Consider the following 14534-nt stretch of genomic DNA (forward strand, 5'->3'; position numbering starts at 1 on the left):
ACAGTCACTGAGTGTGTATTAGCAGATCCTTGTGTGTGACTGTTTCAACGTGTGTGTGTGTGTGTGTGTGAGAGAGAGAGAGAGAGAGAGAGGTGTGGCATTATGTGTATCTTAGTGTGTCAGTATGTATCTTAATGTGGGTGTTTGATAGTGTGTGGTCAGTTGTGTATCTTAGTGTGTGTGTGTGTCAGAGGTATGTCATAAAGAGCTGGGTGTGTTCTGTGTGTGTCCATGTGTAGCTCAGTGTGTGTGTATTAGGGAATGTCTGTGTCACTCTGTGTCCGAGTGTATCACAGTGTCGGTGTCCGTGGATGTATCTGAGGGTGCCAGTGTGTTTTGTGTGTGTATGTGCGCACACTCACATGTTTGTGGAGGGATACTTCACACACACAGACAGAGCACAATTTACTAGTCATCAGGAGAAAATCAGCAACAAGGACGCCTGGGTTCTCTCCGGTTTCAGAGCAGCAGCCGTGTTAGTCTGTATCCGCAAAAAGAACAGGAGTACTTGTGGCACCTTAGAGACTAACACATTTATTAGAGCATAAGCTTTCGTGGACTATGCATCCGAAGAAGTGGGCTGTAGCCCACGAAAACTTATGCTCTAATAAATTTGTTAGTCTCTAAGGTGCCACAAGTACTCCTGTTCTTTTTGCGGATACAGATTAACACGGCTGCTACCCTGAAACCTGTCAGGTATTTAAAGTTAAGCATGTATTTAAGTTCTTTGCCAGATCAGTGCCTTACTCTGTAAATAGGCATTCTCATGTTCTCCTAGACGACGACTTAAAAAGAAATGATCTTGTGCACATCTCCTCTCAGTGATGAACACATCCAGCTACCATGCATACCATGCTATATACCAGCTACTATGGGTGCTATATGAGCACCTAGATTAATTTACTCACAATCCCTTACCACTTATTTAGATTGTACAGCTCTTTGAGGCAGAGAATGTCTCCTACCATGTATTGGCACAGTGCCTTGCACAGTGGGGCTCCAAATGCATTTGGGGACTCAAGGCACCAAGTAGTATAAATATTTGTGTGAATTTTTACATTTACAGTTAAGATTTAAAACAAAATTAGTTTCCTTTCCCCGGTGTCTCACTGCTTGATCTCTCCTTCTCTCCACAAAGTACACTGCTACCTCAATATAACGCGACCCAGTATAACACAAATTTGGATATAGCGCGGTAAAGCAGTGCTCGGGGGGGGGGGGGGGGAGGAGGGCTGCATGCTCCGGCGGATCAAAGCAAGTTCAATATAACGCGGTTTCACCTATAACACGGTAAGATTTTTTTGGCTCCCGAGGACAGTGTTATATCGAGGTAGAGGTGTACCTGGCTTTGATTCCACTGTTGGTTGTGGTCTTGCTTACCCGTTCCTGGGTCTTGTCCTCCTGACACTTCTCTAATTGGCATCTCTACCCCTTTTCACCCTCACACATGGCATTTTGGTTTCAGTAAACAGTAGATGTCATTATAGAGGTTGGCATTTCCACCTCCTCTTCTTACCAGCTGTTTCAAGAGGAACATTTTTTAAAGAAGAGGGGTATGCACCAGTTGATCAGCATATACTCCATGGCCCACCAGCAAATGTTTTATAGCAGTGGTTCTCAAACTTTTTTTTTCCACGGACCACTTGAAAATTGCTGAGGGTCTCAGCGGACTACTTCATGATCTTTCCAAATGTTGTTTGTACCATTAGCTAACTATTATAAAGCGCTTTGGATAAAAGCGCTTTATAAAAAAATTAATAAACATTTTTTTTGTTCTACAAAAAAAGGTTTGTCTTACCTTTCTAATGCGATGATGTGCCCTCTCTCCCCCTCCACAGTAGCCACAGAGCTGGGGCTGGGAAGGAGGGCCGTCTCTCCCTGGCAGCCACTACCCTGGAGCTGGGAAAGTCACCTCTTTCTCTGGCTGCCGCAGCCCTGCACATCCCAAATTCTCCGTCCCCACTTCTCATCCCACTGTCCCCTCCCAACTACCCTTTTTTTTTCCCCCCAAGGCAACCACCTCACCTTACATGTGCATCTTCTCCAGGGTCCAGGCACCTAATTAGTGGAGTCACACTAATTAGGTGGGTGGCCCTTCATTCTCTCATGTGCGGCCACCCATGCATGCACCTTAGAGGGAACTATCTGTGGACCACCTGAATGGAGCTTGCGGACCACTGATGGTCCACAGGCCACAGTTTTGAGAACTCTGTTCTACAGACTATAGTTCGAGAATGAGGCTCTGCTTTTCCTCTTAACCTAAATATTGTCAAAAATAATCTGTCAAACCTATGTGCTTGGCAATACTATATGTAAAATGAGGCTATTCCTGTATAGTGTGACAAAGTTCCTCCTCTATCTTGGTGGTTCCTGCACTTATTGTCGGATTTTCTTGCCTCAGAGATTCACCATGTGGGTTGGGGAACAGCCCAGAGACCTTCCCCTCTGGAAGAACCCACAGTCCAGGTCAATTGGGAGGTTTGGGGGGAACCCAGGCCCACCCTGTACTCCGGGTTCCAGCCCAGGGCCCTGTGGACTGCAGCTGTCTATAGTGCCTACTGTAACAGCTGCATGACAGCTACAACTCCCTGGGCTACTTCCCCATGGCCTCCTCCAAACACCTTCCTTATTCTCACCACAGGACCTTCCTCCTGGTGTCTGATAACGCTTGTGCTCCTCAGTCCTCCAGCAGCACTCTCAGCTTCTTGCACCTCTTGCTCCCAGCTCCTCACACTCCCACCACAAACTGGGGTGAGCTCCTTTTAAAACCCAGGTGCCCTGATTAGCCTGCCTTAATTGATTCTAGCAGCTTCTTCTTAATTGGCTCCAGGTGTTCTAATTAGCCTGCCTGCCTTAACTGGTTCTAGTAGGTTCCTGATTATTCTAGTGCAGCCCCTGCTCTGGTCACTCAGGGAACAGAAAATTACTCATCCAGTGACCAGTATATTTGTCCTCTTCCAGACTCCTGTACTCCACTGGTCTGGGTCTGTCACAATATGTAACGTCCTATATCAGTGTTTTTCCTCTCTAGTGGCTGATCCAACAACTAGCTAGGAGTGTTCTCCTGATTCCTCACATATAACACTGCATCTCTTTGGGCTAGATAGACACTTGCACAATCTCCCTAGGCCTGTGGCTTGTTTTTAGAAGCATTATTTTTTCTTCATAAAGTATTTCCTCCTCTGCTTATGGCGTGATAACCACAGGGAGGCTTTTATTCTTTGAATTAGGAAGAAAATTAGGTAATTAGTGTGCATGTGTGTGGTGGGAATACAGTTTAAAACTTAAAATAGATTAGGTGGATTTATTAGAGCAAGGTTAATGTGCAACTCACCATAACCCTCGCTAATTTCTTTTAACAAAGTAACTGCGACCTTATCCTTTCCACCCCTGCTTACAACTTGTCATTTAAGACTGGAAGATGAGTTTAGACTTTTAGCTTCCATCTGAATTCCCAGCTTGTGTGGTTTTAACTTTAGACACTTAACATAACTAAAATGTAAATTTTCTTTCTGCAGTTTTTTATTTTTAAATATTTATTTTGTGTAAATAACGTTGTCATACATTACAACGCTAATGGAAGAACACTCTGCTTATAATGCAATATATATATATTTTTTAATAGTATGTCAGATGACGAACAAGAGAGTGGCTGTGATACTGTGGATGGTTCTCCGACCTCAGACTCTTCAGGACATGACAGTCCATTTGTAGAAAGCAGTTTTGTAGACAACACCAATCAAAATACAGAAACCAGAAACTTGGTTAACCCAGAAACCAAACCCGCTGTCTGCGCTGTTGTGGTGCCACCAATAAGAATAGAAAACAGATTAAATTTAGATGAGCAGATGGTGAATACAGGTAAACTAATTTAGTAGTTATTTTCTTTTATAATAATGAGTAAGTCAGAAATTTGAGCAGTCTATTCAATAGGTATATGCACAAAACATAAGATTTAAGCTACCTCCCTCTTACTTAATCATATATTTTACCTAAATTATTAAATCTTAATCATAAATTAATTTTTAAAATGTTTTCTAAGTTTCTTGGTTTGTTACTTTACAACTATTGTCTAGTTGAATAGTTGAAAGCATTGAAGGTTTGCCTTGGTACTAGTATTTGATTTTATTTGCCAGATAACACATGCCAGCCGCTGATAAAAGGCCGATCTGTCCCTGGAAGAATAAACCAGCCTCCTGCTGTGAGTAACCGTCAGCAAAAATTGACATCAGCATTCCATCAGCAACCTATAAATTTCAGTCAGGTATGTGTATTCATTCACAGCTCAAAACTGTTTCACTGTCTTAAGGTTGAGGGCCTGATTTTAAAAAATGCTGGACACCTGCAACACTGAACTAAATGGGAGCTACAGCTCCTCCACATGTTTGAAAAATCAGGCCTCAAGTCAGTAAAAAATATGCCCAACGTCTGTAGGTAAGCTGCTGAAATCCTGAAAAATGGGCTTCTCTAGCCTATTGTGCAAGTCAGAAATATCTTCCACTTTGTCCCTAAATTAGCAGCCATGGTAGTGATTGAACAGATGAGTTTGTAAAGATGATGGAAAAACAGCACTGGAAAACTTGTTACAACCTACATTAAATTTAGAAAAAGCCTGAGACATGATCATATATACTTGACCACTTTCCTCCTTCCAAATGGTAAAATATTTGTACCATGGAGTTAAGTGTGGGGCCATATTTTCAGCCTTGTTCTATCTGCTTTGTGCCTCACCTGTGGCACAAATCAACTGGAAACCCAGCATATCTGTCCAGCTGAGAATTCTGTTAGTTGAGGGGAATCCCAGAATGTGGTAGAGCTGATGCACCCAGTTGTAATTCACTATCTCTTTTGTATGTAGTGAGCATGGCTGAGGAAAAAAAGGGACATGTTCTTCAAGTGATGGTCCCTGTGTGTATTCCACACGTGGTACATAGTTCTTAAAGATGTGAGGTCCTTATCTGTATTCTACACATGGTAAATGTGGTACCATGCACATGAGTTCAGAGATTTTTAGTAAGCAGTGTCCATTGGTCTGCACATGAGCAGTTGATTTCCTCGTGCTCTGAACCGAGGGTAAAGAGTGCTGTTTCTCCAGTTCCTTCTTACTGCGGGATGGCCTGAGTAAGAATCTTCTGTGTCTCTAGCTTCTTCCTCAATTGCGTCATTCTGTAACTATATTATAAATTGTTTTTGGTATTTTAATCTTTTAGACTTAGTATAGCCTTTAGTGAGTTGTTTTTTTTATCTCACTCTGGGGAAATTCTCCCAGAAAGCTAGGATTATGCTCATAGTCCTAGGGTTCAAGAATGGTTTTTCCTGCCCCTGCTCGTTTTCTGTGAGTGACGAACACCAGGGCTGCCTCTACTGGCTAGGCAAGGTTCACATCTCAGCCAAATGCAGCATTTGCCACTCCTTCCCTCCCAGAACTCATGAGGGTTGGGAGCTAAGACTTAAAAATCGGATGGAGCAGGCCATGAGACCCCAATCAGATGTGGACCGTGGAGATCACCTTGTATGTTGGCCGCCTCCAGCAGTGCAGTCAGAGATCTGTCTCTCCCCGGAGGACACTTTTGCTCTCTACTACACTCACTCATCCCTCTTCTCTGGTCTGCCTTTATTCAGAGACATAGTTACCCCAGATGAGGAAGCTAGTCTGAGGTTGCAGGGCTGCCCTCCTCTCCCACTAGTGAGCCTGATTATTGGTACCCTCGGTTCTGCTGATAGTCCAATAGATCAGAAGCTCTACAGGAGTCTCTACTTTACCAGACAGAGGATGGCCTGGGACAGAAGCACTAGAAGATTGGGGTTCCATCCTCCAGCCAGACGTGACTTGCTAAGAGACGAGACAGAGCAGTGCCATGGGGTCCTCCCCTCCCAGTTGATCCCTTGTCCTGGCACATCTGGGGCCCTTGGGATCCTTACTCTAGGCACCAAGGATCAGTACATGAGTCTTATTTACAATCTCCTGGCCAACCCCAACCAGTCCCCATCAGAGTATTGGGAGGAGGAAGGTGAATGAGATCTAATGATTCTGGGAGCAATTTCATTGTCTTCCCCTGATGAGGCAGTTATCCCATCCTTGCCATCTCTGCCTGGCTATTTCATGCAATATCAGGAATTCCTGCAGAGAGTGGTGTCTGAGCTGCAGATGCATCTTGAAGAAGTTCAGGAGCCCCAATGTAGATTACTGGAGATTTTGCAGCCCTTGGACCCCCGTTGAGAGGCCCTCCTGATCAACAGACCATCATGGATGCACGAAAAGGCTGTGGCCTGCTCCTGCTTCTTGTGCTATCACCCCAAAGAGGGCTGAGAATCACTTCTTTGTTTCACCTAAGGCACGAGAGTTTCTATTCTCACTCCCACTGCCTAACTCCTTGGGGTACAAGTGGCTACCAAGAGATCCAGGCTGCAATTGCTAAAAACTACTTCCTCAGACAAGAATGGCAAATGGCTCGATCTCCTGGGAAGAAAGGTCTTCACCTCCACCTCTCTTTAATTCAGGATTTCAAATTACTGGGTTGTTCTAGCTAAACATAATTTCACCAATTATACAAAGCTTTTAGATTTTAAAGACAAGCTTCCTCAGGAAAACAGAGCCCACTCCAGTCCTTAATTGATCAGGGCAAATTGGTGACCAAGACTTCCCTCCAAGCTGCACTAGATGCTGCAGATACTGCGTCCAGAGGGATGGTTACGGCCCTCGTTGAAAGATTCCTGGTTACAATGCTCAGATTTTCCTAGGGAGGTGCAGAATATACCATTCAGGATCTGCCCTTCAATACAGTTAATCTGTTCCATGAGACAGATGAGTCTCTCCACTCCCTCAAAAACTCAAGGACAACTCTTGTTCACTGGGCATCTATACCCCTGTCCGTAAGAGAAAGTATCTTAGGCAGGGATACAGAGCAAGACCATCTTCTCAACCTTTTTGCTATCAATGCCCCCAGGATTCAGCAAATAAATGATACAGGATCCACAGTCCTAGACACACGTTTCCTGCAACATCCACTGCCACACCTCACTCTAACCCTCAACTAAGGAATTTGTTTTGACGGATCTGGTGAGACCCACGTCCCTTTATTGATGCCACATCATCCCACCCCCACTCAGTTTTTTGGAGGCCGCCTTACCCAATTTGCCTGCAGCTGGAGGGCTCTAATAGCCAAAAAATGGGTACTGGAAATTATTCATTGCAGCTATGTGACTGAGTATGTCAACTCCTACACACAAACCTCCTTCCAAGTTCCTTTTGAGGGATCAATCTCATGAGGAAATTCTCCGTAAGAAGTGGACTCCCTTCTCCATCGGAGAGCTATAAAAAAAGTTCCACCTCAACATCAGGGGAAAGGATTGTACTCTCCATACTTTTTAGTTCCAAAAAGAACAGGAGATGGAGACCCGTTCTCAACATACACTAACTAACTATATTTGCCCCAAAATTAAAATTCTGCATGGTCATATTGGCGTCAATAATTCCATCTCTGGAAGAGGTTTCATGGATCGCAGATCTCGACATGAAAGACTCGTATATTCACACAGATATTCACCCATCCCACAGGAGGTTTCTCAGGTTCCTCTTCGGTCAAGATCATTGCCAGTTCAGGGTCCTTCCATTTGGGCTAGCCACAGCACCCAGGGTCTTCACAAGCTTTTTCAGTGGTGATAGCTTGGATGAGAAGAAATGGGTTAATCTTCTTTCCAGACCTCGATATCTGACTCCAACAGGCAGGTCATATGAGGAAGTCCCATTGGCTGCTTCACTGACTTCCTTTTCTAGGCATGTGTGTCAACCACGAGAAGTCCACATTAACCCCCACAAGGTCCATAAATTTCATAGGAGCGACCTTGGACTTGACCACAGCAAGAGCCTATCTATCGAGAGATTGCATACCATGGGCACTTTTATAAACCAGGTCACCTTCAGGCCACGGACTTCAGTCAAAACTTGCCTGTTCCCTCCTCAGACACATGCTGCCATCTATCTCCATTGTCTGCAAAGCTGGCTTCTGTCCATTTACTCACCAGAGAAGGGCAATATCTATGTCAAAATGACTGTTGTGTCCAAGTTACCGGATGGGGATCCCTTTCCTCACACTGACACTCAATCCAATCATCATTATTGATACTGCACTTTTAGGCTGGGGAACTCATATGGATGATCATACTGCACTTCGGGAGTCCAGGATTCATATCAAATACTAGAATTGAGAGCAGTCCGTCAGGACTGCAATGTCTTCCTCCCATTCATCCAATCCTGGCATATCCAAATAATGTTGGACAATATGACAGCTGTCTTCTGAATAAACAAGCAGGCGGGAATGATATTCCTCCCTCTGTGTGTACATCCAGTGAACCTCTGGAACTGATGCAGCAGCCATCACATAACCCTTTCAGCAGCATGTTTACCAGGTGAGCAGAACTCCCTATCAGACAGTCTCAGCAGGCATTCTTCTGCAGACCATGAATGGGAGATTCACAATCTGGTCCTGAACGAGGTCTTCATACAGTGGGGAATGCCATCGTGGGACCTCTTTGCTTTACAGGTGAACAGGAAATTTCCCCTGTATTGCTTTACAGGAGCATTAAGCAGGGGCTCAAAGGCAGACACCCTTCTGTTACCGTGGAGGGTTCACCTCAGATTTGCCTTCCCTCCTATCCCATTAAAATCACAGGTGCTATGGAAAATTCATCATGACAGTGCTTGAGTCATCCTCATTGCTCCCAACTGACTAAGACAGTTCTGATCCATGGATCTTCTGAAGCTCTCAGCTCATCTGCCCATAATCATCTCCCCATTTCCAGACCTGCTAACGCAACACAAAGGCACCTGCAGGCACCACAACCCGGAACCGCTGTAACTCAAGGCCTGGTATTTGGATGGGCATCGGATGTACAGCATTCATGTTCCAGAAGAGTACAATCCATTCTCAATCAAAGCAGGAAAGATTTTAGCAGAAGATGTTATTCAGCTAAATGGAAGCATTTCTCTTCTTGGGCTTAACAATGCCAATCTCCAGAATCTGTTGGGATCACTGCTATTCTTGAGTATCTACTTACCCATAAGACACTGGGTATCTGTTTTAGTTCCCTTTGGATTTATTTGGCAGCAATCAATGCTTTTCATTCTGCTGTTGACAGCCATACTATCTTCACTCATCCTGCAACAACTAAATTTTTGCAGGGGCTTCTTCGATCCTTCCCATCATTGGTGAAGCTCACACTCCAGTGGGACCTCAACTTCATTCTTTCATCTCTCACCAGACCTAACTTTGAACCTTTAGCCTCAGGTTTTATGTCCCATCTCTCAATGAAAGTTCCCTTCCTAGTTGCCCTAATATCAGCCAGAAGAATCAGCAAGCTGGGAGCACACATGGCAGACCCACCATATACTACCTTCCATAAAGAAAGGGTCTCACTGTGCCACCACCCGAAATTCATCCCTAAAGTAAATTGAGAGTTTCACATGAGTCAAACCATCCATTTACAATTTGTTTTTTTTTTTCCCCAAACCACAAGCTTCTGATGAATAGAGGAATATATGTTCTTTGAGTGTCCAAAGGGTACTGGCCTTTTATCTACAAAGAACAAAAGCTATTAAAAGACACCTAAACTATTTGTTTCTATAACAGAGAGATCAAGGTGTCAAGCTATACCTCTGCCGAAACTTTCTAAATGGATCTCTGGCTTCATTATTCTTGGCTACCAGCTAGCCCGCATTTCTTCCCCAGAGCGGATGAGGGTTCACTCCACCAAAGTGCAGACAACTTCTGCTGCATCTCTGAGAAACTTACCATGTTGGAGATATGTAGAGCAGCTGGAGCTCCTTGCACACCTTCACAAGAGTTCATGCTTTGGTTCAGTCTTCTCCTGCAGATACAGCTGTAGGGACAGCAGTGTTAAAGTCAGCTATCACTTCTGCGTCCTCGTTCCCATCTCCATTTTGACTACTGCTTGCTAATCTCCCACCTGTGGACTACACGTAGGAACCATCACTCCAAGAAGAAATGGAGCTTAGTTATCTGTAACTGGAAGTTCTTTGAGACATGTGGTCCCTAGCTATATTCCATTGTCTGCCCTCCATCCTCTCTGCTGTAGATTATATCTGGATTTTTGATGAGTAGGAACTGGAGAGGCATCAGTCTGCATGACCCCTTATGCCCTCAGTTCAGAGCAGAACAAACTATACATGTGTGGACCAACAGACACTGCTTACTAAAAATCTCTGGACTAATGCGCATGGTGCACATGCACCACGTGGAATACAGCTAGGGACCACACATCTCAAAGAACCTCCAGGTACAGATAACTAATCTCCATTTCTCCAGCAATTCTTCAGCAGCCAGAAATGCTTTGTGTGGCCCTGGGTAAGTGGGTGTAATTTACAGCATCCTTGAGGTTGGCCCAAGGATCAAGAGCTACAAAGCCAATTTACTACTTCCTTAATGCTACACCAAGTATCTCTCTGCTGCAGCCCAGGATCTAGCCCATAGATAATATAGAAAACTACATTTACTAAATTTAAGTTATTTTAATTATTTTACTTTGGGCATAAGAACACAAGAACAGCCATACTGGTCAGACCAATTGTCCATCTAGCCCAGTAGCCTGTTTTCTGACTGTGGCCAATGCCAGGTGGTTCAGAGGGAATGGACAGAACAGGTAGTCATCAAGAGATCCATTCCCTGTCACCCATTCCCAGCTTCTGGGCAGTAGCTACATTAGCAAAACTCTTTTTTAAATAACATCTAGGTATTTGGAGGGGCAGTGCATTTAAAAACAAAACCCTGCTTATCTGTTTATAGAAAATATTAAAACAAAATATTAAAGTCTGCCATATACAGATAGGAGGCTTATTAATTATTAGTTAGAATAATTCAGATTGGAAAGGATCTCCGCGTTATCTACTACATCCCCCTGCCTCATCATGGAAGGATTGATTTTAATTAATCCTAAACTAGCCCTAAAATGATCATCTTATTCTAACTTTGACCATTGCAAAGACTGCAAATTCCTCAACCTTTAGACAGATACCGTTCCACTGCAGAGCTTTACTATGATGATTAATTCTAATTTACTGATTAATATATGAATAATTAATCTGAATTTTCCCTGCTGTAGTTGAAGCCCACTACTACTTGTTCTATTCTTCTTATTTAATGAGACTAATAGTCTCTCTCTAATATTGTAAACAGTTAGCACATCTTCTATAAAAGTGGTTCTCAAAGCTGGTCCGCCGCTTGTTCAGGGAAAGCCCCTGGTGGGCCGGTCCAGTTTGTTTACCTGCCGTGTCCCCAGGTTTAGCCGATCACGGCTCCCACTGGCCGTAGTTCGCCGCTCCAGGCCAATGGGGGCTGTGGGAAGGGCGGCCAGCAAATCCCTTGCCCGCGCTGCTTCCCGCAGCCCCCATTGGCCTAGAGCGGTGAATCATGGCCAGTGGGAGCCGCAATCGGCCGAACCTGCGGACGCGGCAGGTAAACAAACTGGCCCGGCCCGCCAGGGGCTTTCCCTGAACAAGCAGCGGACCAGCTTTGAGAACCACTATTCTATGGATCATTAGTCTAGACCCAGTTGTGTGTGTGTCAGATATTTTTCAAACCATTCCTAATTTTTTTCCTGCTCCTCTCTAAATTTTCTCTCCTGTTTCTACTGGTTGTGCCTTTATTGTGGTGCCCATAGTAAGAACATAAGAATGGCCATACTGGGTCAGACCAAAGGTCCATCCAGCCCAGTATCCTGTCTACCGACAGTGGCCAATGCCAGGTGCCCCAGAGGGAGTGAACCTAACAGGTAATGATCAAGTGATCTCTCTCCTGCCATCCATCTCCTTATCCATCCTGGCTAATAGCCATTAACGGACTTAACCTTCATGAATTTATCTAGTTCTCTTTTAAACCCTATTATAGTCCTAGCCTTCATAACCTCCTCAGGCAAGGAGTTCCATAGGTTGACTGTGCGCTGTGTGAAGAAGAATTTCCTTTTATTTGTTTTAAACTTGCTGCCCATTAATTTCATTTGGTGGCCCCTAGTTCTTATATTATGGGAACAAGTAAATAACTTTTCCTTATTCATGTTCTCCACAGCACTTATGATTTTATGTACCTCTATCATATCCCCCCTTAGTCTACTCTTTTCCCAGATGAAAAGTCCTAGTCTTCTTAATCTCTCCTCATATGGTTCCAAACCCCTAATCATTTTAGTTGCCCTTCTCTGAACCTTTTCTAATGCCTGTATATCTTTTTTGAGATGAGGAGACCACATCTGAATGCAGTATTCAAGATGTGGGTGAACCATGGATTTATATAAGGGCAATAAGATATTTTCCATCTTATTCTCTATCCCCTTTTTAATGATTCCTAACATCCTGTTTGCTTTTTTGACTGCCGCTGCACACTGCGTGTACGTCTTCATGAGTAGTGAGTGCAGTTTGCCAGGTGTGAAAGCCACAACTGAGCAGAGTGGAATAATCACCTTGCTTGTGTGATATATGGTACTTGTGTTTAAAACAGAATACCATTTTGTCCTTGTCTTGCAAGAGGACTGCATTGAGTTATAACCTTCAAATTTCCTGTTTGTGGTACTATTTCAATAGCTAGTATTTTCTACTTTCTGTATTTGTTCATTTGATTATTTCTTTATAGAATTTAAGTTTATTAATTTTAAACATTTCTCCAGTTTGAGTTCATATTCTATCTGTACTTCAAAATTAACATATAGCAATTTCTCTGTGTGGACAGATTCAGCACTTTGGATCTGGGCCTCAGGAGTGGAATGGAAACTACAGTCATCGAAGACAGCAGACATACATTCCAGCTGGTGTTGCCAGTCATCCGTTCTCCCTTCCACATGGAAGTCCAAATCACAGTACGGTGCATGCACATTTAGCTGGAAGTACACACCTTGGAGGACAGCCTGCTATTCTTCCGTATCCATCATCTGCACCCCTTAATACTGCTGCACCTGTAGCCCACCTCCTAGCCTCATCATGTACCTCAAGACCTATATTGCAGCATCCAACCTACAGTATAGCTCATCCCAATGGCATAGTTCACCAAGTCCCAGTGGGCATAAATCCCCGTCTTTTACCTTCCCCAACCATTCATCAGACTCAGTACAAACCTATTTTTCCACCACATTCTTACATTGCAGCATCACCTGCTTACACAGGATTTCCACTGAGTCCAACAAAACTCAGCCAGTATCCATTTATGTGAGAACTCGAGTACAGTATGTAGAGGAAGCTCAATGATAAACGCTTGATTTAAGAAGAAACATGGTATTTAATAAAAATTAGCCATGGCACAACAAGAGAATTATTTTTTGAATCATGTAGACTTGGGTGCAATTTAAACAACCTTGAGCTTTAAATAACAAAACAAAACTCACTTTTAATGTGTTTTGCACATTTGGTATAACTTGTATCTTTGGTCATATTATCTTCTTATATAGTAACTCCAGACAGGTGACTTACTGGAGCAGAATTCCAGTTTTGCTCCTTCTATTTTTTATAAAATTGCCTTCTAACTAGTGCAAGACACGTCTACATTTGGGAAGCCATTCAGTGTACAGATTTAGAGCAACAGATGCACATATGTCAGCAGTACAGTGTACAAGTAAAATGTTTGTATTGTGTATCTTGGTGTTTAAATGTTGAGTCACTTATCTAAAAAGTTGAGTTGTTCTTCACATTGCATGTGTCTTTTGCATGGGCAAAGAAGAGTTGCCTAGACATTGCTCTTAAATGTTGTTGTCCTAATAATCTCAGCTGCATTGTAAACTGTTCCCACACATAGTGCCTTAAATATTTGAGGTTGTTAATGTTATTACTTATATATACATGTTGAGGACTGCAGCACTTAAAATTCAGATCTTCTGATTTTTTGATAGAGTAATGCTCATTTGGGGTTTTGTGTGGTATGATTTTAGTATTGGGTGTTTTTCCTTGTCAAGATGGCAGCATGTTTTGCTGTAGCTGAATTCTGCTGTCTGATTTTTTCAGAATGATCTAGCTTCAAGAGAAGAATTTAGTAGTGCTTAAGAAAAGTCAATTCAGTAGCTTTTAGTGATAAACACAAAACAGTATTTTATACTGTTAAATGGAACTGCAATACAATCTAAGTAGTATATTTTCAAAGTGTTTGTCTAATTGGATTTAATAACATGTTTAGAGGTGCAGTAGGTAGATTATGAAAGAAAGAAAGAAAAAGCAAAATGCTCATTGATTCACGATGTGATTTCATCTTAGCTTGAGCAAACCATGCAGTATTTAATAAGTAGTAGCAGAATATTTACTATTGAAGCTTGAAAAGATGTGAGTTCTTTGTGTGCAATTTTTCATTTATGCATGGGAGAGATTTTAGCCTTTTTCATTATAGTATTTGTTTTAGCTTGTTGGGGTGTTTGCTTATTTAATACATTCCGTCAGGGACGTAAATTACATGCTTTTTGCATTTTTTTCCTAGAAAGTTTTGTCTTTTTTGTTTTTTGTTTTTGTTCAAATGAAGTTGCTTTTGCAGCACCAAAGACTTAATCATCCA

The 14534-nt window shown here is 42.9% G+C and overlaps 1 protein-coding gene across 8 annotated transcripts in view; it reads left to right on the plus strand.

Moving 5' to 3' along the window:
* Nucleotides 1-14179, plus strand: part of HIPK3 (homeodomain interacting protein kinase 3) — a 147289-nt gene extending 133110 nt beyond the window's left edge. For all 8 annotated transcript variants that reach the window (XM_034769938.1, XM_034769939.1, XM_034769940.1 and 5 more), the window contains 3 exons: nt 3626-3861; nt 4137-4264; nt 12735-14179. In XM_034769938.1, the coding sequence (XP_034625829.1) occupies nt 3626-3861; nt 4137-4264; nt 12735-13211 (841 nt within the window). In that variant the 3' untranslated portion in view covers nt 13212-14179. The remainder of the gene's footprint in view (nt 1-3625; nt 3862-4136; nt 4265-12734) is intronic.
* The last annotated feature ends 355 nt before the right edge of the window (nt 14180-14534 follow it).

This window comes from Trachemys scripta, chromosome 4, assembly GCF_013100865.1.
Source record: "Trachemys scripta elegans isolate TJP31775 chromosome 4, CAS_Tse_1.0, whole genome shotgun sequence".
NCBI lineage: Eukaryota > Metazoa > Chordata > Testudines > Emydidae > Trachemys > Trachemys scripta.